The 7,063-nt window shown below is 41.4% G+C and overlaps 1 protein-coding gene across 1 annotated transcript; it reads left to right on the forward strand.

Annotated features, from left to right (window-relative positions):
* Positions 1 to 3,158: 3,158 nt before the first annotated feature.
* Positions 3,159 to 6,799, forward strand: LOC122052631 (NADH dehydrogenase [ubiquinone] 1 alpha subcomplex subunit 13-B-like). The gene is made up of 3 exons (XM_042614246.1): positions 3,159 to 3,484; positions 6,086 to 6,157; positions 6,386 to 6,799. Exons 1-3 carry the CDS (start codon positions 3,270 to 3,272, stop codon positions 6,528 to 6,530), a joined length of 432 nt encoding a protein of 143 aa, XP_042470180.1. The 5' UTR covers positions 3,159 to 3,269; the 3' UTR covers positions 6,531 to 6,799.
* The last annotated feature ends 264 nt before the right edge of the window (positions 6,800 to 7,063 follow it).

Consider the following 7,063-nt stretch of genomic DNA (forward strand, 5'->3'; position numbering starts at 1 on the left):
CAATTTGGAGCTGCTCGAATGCCTTCTTGAAAATGATATTGACCGAGCTGCTTGTGTCAACAAATATACGGTGAATAGTATAATTGGCGATTATTGCTCGAATAATAAGGGTGTCGTCGTGTGACACTTCAACTCCTTCAAGATTACGGGAGCCAAAGTTGATCTCAGGTTCGCTGGCCTGCTCTTGACTGCAACCCACCGCATGGATTTCTAACCGCCGAGCGTGTGACTTCCTAGCTCGATTGGAATCCCCGCCGGTCGGCCCGCCAGCTATGATGTTGATCTCCCCTCGATCAGCATTGCTCCTGTTCTCCTCCCGAGCAGACGACTTGTTTCGCTCACGTCCGGCTCTCGCCGGCTCTGTGCTCCTCTGAATCACCTTACTTCCCCTCGCCACTCGGAACAATGATACTCGTGTCGCCGATCAAGAGAGGGGGATCGACGACAATAACTCCTGGGCGCCAGTTGGGCGACCGAGTTGAATCCGCGACATTCGCGAGTGTTGTGAGACGTGGATTGATGGAACGAACAGAATAAAGGGGTCCATACCTTCCCCTTGGGTCTCGGTCGCTCGGCGACAACATGCTGGATGGCATGTGGCCTTGCTTCCTAGTGTGGACATACTCCTTCGATTCGTGGTCCTTTTGGCGACTGATGGTTGGGTGGCGGCCGTCATTCGGTTGGCGCTGATGGTTCGAATGGATCCTCCTTCCTTCTGGCCGCCTGGGCTTCCTCCACGTTTATGTACTCATTGGCCTTCTTCAACATGTGGTCGTAGTCGCGGGGCGGTTTCCTGACGAGCGGTCGGAAGAAGTCTCCGTCCACAAGCCCTTGCGTGAACATGTTCATCATGGTCTCAGACAAGACCGAGGGGATATCCATTGCCACCTGGTTGAAGCGCTGGTTGTAGGCTCGGAGAGTCTCCCTCTGCCCCTGTTTTATGGAGAACAGGTTGACGCTTGTTTTCTGATAGCGCCTGCTGTTCACGAATTGGTGAAGGAAGGTTGTTCGGAAGTCCTTAAAGCTTCTGATTGACCCGTCCGACAACCTCCGAAACCATCGTTGCGCCGAGCCAGAGAGAGTGTTGAGGAATACTCGACACTTGACTCCATCTGTGTACTGATGAAGAGTAGCGGTGTTATCAAATTTACTGAGATGGTCGTCCGGGTCGGTCTACCCGTTATATTCTTCGATCGACAAGGGAGCGTAGTGCCTCAGCAGCGGATCCTGCAGAATGGTCTCGAAGAATTGTCGGTTGATTCGCTCGGGCGATGAATCAGCTCAGGGCGCTTTGCCCTCCCCGTATGAGCAATCTCCGAGAGCGTCTGAAATAACGCCTGGTGAAACGGAATCGGCGCTGGTGGAACCTCTACTGGAGTGTCGGTCGGTATCTTGTTCTGTCCTCATATGGAGAGTTTCTCCGGCTGGTCTTCAAGTGCTGGCCGATCCCCCGAGGCCGACATCACTTGCTGCGCCAGGCGATCGGCTAGTGCCTTTTGCTGCTGCTGTTCGGCTATCTTTGTCGCTCACACTTGAATGAGCGCATCAAGCTCCTCTGGAGTGAGCGTCACGGTGTCGAGACGTCCAGCTTCTTCCATCTCCTTAGCTCGGATTCAGGTACGTTCCCACAGACGACGCCAAATTTGATCCTGTCTGAGTGTGAGTAGACGGACGCTGGGAAGGTGGCGCTCATATTGGCTGGATGTCGACTGAAGATGGCGTGGACCTCCGACGAGCTAAGCCTACAACCACAGAGTCGTTAGTGCCGAGCCAGGGAGGGGTTCCCTTGCGATAGCCCTCCGACGCTCAAGTCAGCTACCCACGACAAGCAAATGAAGTAGAGAAAAGGAGCAGCATCGTGACTCTAGCTATAGTAGTAAAAACATATCTCCGTCGAAGTCTGGGGGTCCTTATATAAGGCTACCAAGAGGCGCATGCACACTTCCCAAGGCGTGCACGCTTCTCAAAGCATACCTGGAAAGGACGTATCAAAAAAGCGTGCCTGATGTCATACCTTAACAACCCGAGTATATCCCTGACGCGACAGTGGAAGCTTCCACTGTACGATTCTCTGTCCGACCATGCCGCCGACCATGCTACCTGCCGATAACACTGGTCCCTAGGAAGATATCGCCACCTGCTCCTTTTGTCAGTTATTGAGCCGAGTGGGAGAGCCGCTCGGCCAGTCTGTTGTTCAGGTGACATAATGGCGGGGTCGAGCGTCTACTTGGCCAGTGATCTATTATCTAGCTCAGGCGAGGGAGCCCTGCCTGCCAGGTCGAGGCTGTGTCCATTGTTCTGTCGAGCGGGACGGTTGCTCGGCCTTCGTCTCTCCCTGTTTGAGTTTTATGAGCGTCGGAAGCCCGGTGTCTGACAGAGCTATTGGGGCGTCGGGCCGGTTACTCTTCCTGCTGACCAGGAAGGTAGCCCGCCCGATCGGACGCCTGCCCAGGACATTGACCACTTTGACCTCCTGTCAAACGAACCTCACCTTACCACCGGATCAATGTATTTGATTCTTCAAACCAACTAATCATGAGATGTCGACCTCAATCTTATAAAAATTTTCTATTTACCACTAAAATAAAATAAATGATGAAGAGCTCAATATTTTTATATTCACTTCTCATGGAGGCAAAATCTCCTCATGCAAAAAATATCTTTTGGAACCTATTAATAGGATCTTGATGATCTCAAATTTCATTTTACCCAGTGGATTATCGAATATTTCACTTAACTTTTTACGATCAAGGTGAATATCAGTTTATCCTCAAAAGTTTTCAGACGTTTTCATTTTAAACCTACAAAGATGAAAGATGGTTTGAGAATAATATTACTTGGGTGACCTTTGAAATACATCTAGCATTTACAGGCTTTTAAAATGCCCTTGAGGCTTAATTAATACCAAATACTTCTAAAATACTACTAAATAAATTAGATGATAATTTAAAATAATAAAATAGGTTTGATCTCAGATAGAAGCATTTTGATAATAAAATAAATTTTTTAGAACATTTTTTCATTAAAAAACTTGAAGTGTAATGAAAAATTAAATAACATAGGCGATATTTTAATATTTTAAAATATTTGCAAGGTGAAGTGAATATTAAATAAATCTTGGGGCAAAGTGAAAATGTTTCTCATTAGAAAGCATTTGTCCCGTTCGGTTTTTCCCAAATCCGCCGCATTGAGTTGGGTCGATCCGTTCTCGTGGTAGATCAAGAAAGGGAAAGGGGATCGGAGGAGATCGACGATCGGGCAGGAGAACGATGACGGAGGCACAGGTGAGGAAGAAGCCGGGGATGACTAGCGTGAGGGAGATGCCGCTGCTCCAGGACGGGCCGCCTCCGGGCGGGTTCGCCCCGGTCCGCTACGCCCGTCGCATCCCCAGCAAAGGCCCCAGCGCCGCTGCGATCGTCATCGCCGCTTTCGGCGTCATCTCCTGGGGGTTTTACCAGGTCGGGCAGGGGAATAAGATCCGCCGGTTCGTTTTCTTCTTCTCCAACCAACTTTTCCTAATTCAGAACTCCTATATTCTGCATTATCTGCGAATTTGTTTTATTATTTTATTTTATTCGATGGTGATGAATCTAGATTGGCGTGGTGAATCTTTGTTCCTACAAAAACATGACTTTTCCTGATTATTGGATATCCACGGGCCTTGTAAATTTCACTCCAACAGCATTATCTATAAGTTGTTGGCTGGATACTCTATACTGAAGAATCTGTCCTCACGTGGGCACGTTACATAGCAGTTTGTATGTTTATCAAAACCTTTTTTTGGTACAAAGCATTGATCTTTTGGCAAAATCTCTAGGTATCCTTTAGTTGACGCTGCAAATTTTACATGGCTGATTACTGAATCCATCCTAAACATAAAAAAGCATGAACGTTACCCAAACTTTGATTACAAATAGAATTTACATTTCATTTGGGTCACGTTAATTTCTCCATTGTCCATGTGACAGCTAAGCATAGCACATTTTCTCAATGATTTACCAGAATTGAGTATTTAATTAAACTAAGAGTTAGATTGGATATGCATTAGTTTTTCTCATCAATTCGTTTAGGCTATCATAATTTATCTAGTTGCTCGATTATATTAACATTGAGATGATATGGCAGGTTTGATCCCTTAAATCAACTGTGTAGACAAGAAGATGAAAAATGTAATAGTATCAGAGCACAATGCTACATTTGTTACACATAAAAGTGTGGACTAGATGAGAGGCGATGTAACATTTGTGCTAGATCTGTTAACTGACAAAGTATGTATTAGGTTTATGTGTAACTCCATATTTGTATGCCCCTTCAATTTTAATTCTTGTAAAGTAAGGAGGATGAGATCTCACATAAGTGTTCCCCAAAAGAAAGATGATTCTTGTAGTGGTCTGGGTGATACTGGTAATGATGATTTGGAGTTACTGCTTCTCAATGGTATCTATATGTCTCAAACAGTTTCCTTGACACATTATATTAAGCACACACAATCCTAGAGAATTGGTGCAATATCATTAATTTCCAATATTTTGTAATCTTTGAACCCTTCCTAGAGGTAAAATGATGGGAAACACCCTCCTAACCATCACCACCCAGAGAAAGGGGTTCATAACTAAATGGAAGAAATGCTTAAGAGAAATTCGAAGAAGTATCTTTTAACACTAAGAAACTCTGTATTTAAGGGACATGATGACTGATAGTAAAGTTTGGTTATTTGCCAAAACGAAATTGTTGACTGAATGAAAGAGTCTGAATGAACTTAATTGTGTTAATAAAGTATGGTTAATACAACTATGATTTCTTTCCTTAAAATACAGCTGTGGTTTTAGTTTGATACTAATTACTTATGTAATTAATTTAGTGCTAGAAAAGAAATAACTGGCTATGTTTTTAGCAGATGAATTGTATGTGGTGGTTTTACATTTAATATTACTTTTTAGTAAAACTGTTATATCAATGTGGTTCTAGCTTTTGAGTTCTGCAATGCTAGTGGACATTGCTATTCATGTTTTACTTCTTGTAGTTATTTTCTACAAAATTAGTGCACTTGCAATTTTGAATTGTATTTCATTAAGTAATTTTCTGTGTGAATCCAAAGATTAACCTTTGCTAATTTTTTTTAATAAAGATGCTCATCCATTTGGCATTACTTTCTCTATATAGGCTCTTGTTTAACATGATTGATTAATCTTTTGTCATGTTTGTAATACTCGTCACTGCGGCATCTTCTGCTTACAAATTTTAATACAACTTTGCCTATGTTTTACTCTGAATACAGCTTCCATCTATTTATTTCCTTATTGCAGTTACCTAATACCTTGTTTTATTTGCAAAATTTAATTATAACGTTCCTCTTACAAACTTGTATATAGTCACCATATTTATGTTTCAAGAAGAGGTTATCAATTCCATGATGGCTTTTAAAATAGCATCCGAGATCCCGATCCCAAAGTTTTAATTTTTATGATAATGTTTAGGCTACAACTAGCAATCTAAAATATCTTTGTTGAGTTCTTTTAGTTACTAGCATGCATCATTTTACTGGCACTTGAATTGCTGAAAATGGAAGCTGAGAGGTTTGGTTGTATGTCTTGTGTTTTGCATGAATTGAAGTGAAAATACCTATTAGACATCCAATTCATTCTAATAAGAGTGAAATCCATGGGGATGATTTTAAGTATGCTCTAGGATCTCTAATCTTTTTGCTGAATGGAGTTTTTTCAACTGCTAATACAAGATTAGTCTTCCTCAAGTGGAAACGTGCCTGCTAAGTTGATGTGACTACCAGAAACTCATGTTTTGGGTTTTATGGATTGAGCAATGCGTGGCCATTGCCAGAACTTTCTTACGAGCTACGACTCATTTTTCCATATCATCTTTGCATGTTTTACTTTTTATTCAATAAAAATTTGTTTAATAGTGCATTTATTGTACTATTTATACACTTTCCTCCTTTCTGGTTTACTTCTACTGTCTATTTTCTTCATTCTCAGTCTCAATCAAACCTTTTCCATTAATTTGGAGAATGTTATGTTGTTTGTGCCAAAGAACATTTTTCTAAATATGCATTTGTGATTGGAACCAGTGCATTGAAGGAAGAGAAATATGCTGCTCGTAGAGCATTAGTGCCAGTGCTTCAAGCTGAAGAAGATGAACGGTAAATAAAATATCATTGCTACTAACTTCATTCTAAATTTCTGATGTACATTTCACCTTTTCCATAAACAGTAAACCACTAGTAATATAAGCTTATTTATGGAAGATAATATTCACGTGGTCACTCTTAAATAGTTGGGATAAACATGATGGGATAAAGACAGTGATGATTATGCATCCACTACCTTCCCTTTAATGTTTTTCTCAAGCATTGTACACTTCCTTGTAGGTTTGTCAAGGAATGGAAGAAATATTTAGAAGAGGAAGCTAGGATCATGAAAGATGTTCCTGGATGGAAGGTAGGAGAGAGTGTCTACAACTCAGGAAAGTGGATGCCTCCGGCAACCAGTGAGCTGCGACCAGATGTATGGTGATATAGTCGAGTCCTCCGAATTTGGGGCATTCAGCACTATGAACTTTGATCTTCACCTTCTGCTATTTGAATCCTCTAGCGATGGAAAGTCACCTGATTTTGTGTTTTGGCTATAACATTTGCTGGTCATAATCCTACAATCCTTTTGGAATTCAACATCTTGGTTTACAAACCAAGTGAATAAGATTTCAAGGTTCATAAACTTAACTAAGTGAACCTTTGCTTGTTCAAGTGATAGCTAATCATGAGATGATGCAAATTATAATTTCAGGGCTTTTTTGTTCTCTTTAGAAAATATTGTAGTTTTACAGAAAGCTTCCAAAAGTCCTCCTTAGATTGATAAGATATTTTTATAATTTTTATTTTTTTAAGTTGATATTAGGTATTTCGTATATTTTTTAGTTGGTATTTTCTAAATTCTGGAGGGGATCCGTCTAGTCTTACAAAAATATTTCATTAACCATTAAAATAAATTATAGCACTTATGGATCCATCAGCCTAATATTTTTAAGATAAAATTTATCTATTAATTTG

Source organism: Zingiber officinale, chromosome 3A (assembly GCF_018446385.1).
Source record: "Zingiber officinale cultivar Zhangliang chromosome 3A, Zo_v1.1, whole genome shotgun sequence".
Lineage (NCBI taxonomy): Eukaryota > Viridiplantae > Streptophyta > Magnoliopsida > Zingiberales > Zingiberaceae > Zingiber > Zingiber officinale.

Bases quoted from the DNA above. Each gene is read 5' to 3' on its own strand.
- LOC122052631 (XM_042614246.1), top strand. From the start codon at position 3,270: ATGACGGAGGCACAGGTGAGGAAGAAGCCGGGGATGACTAGCGTGAGG. The intron at 3,485-6,085 runs GTTCGTTTTCTT...GATTGGAACCAG, and splicing joins CAGGGGAATAAGATCCGCCG to TGCATTGAAGGAAGAGAAAT. The intron at 6,158-6,385 runs GTAAATAAAATA...ACTTCCTTGTAG, and splicing joins CAAGCTGAAGAAGATGAACG to GTTTGTCAAGGAATGGAAGA.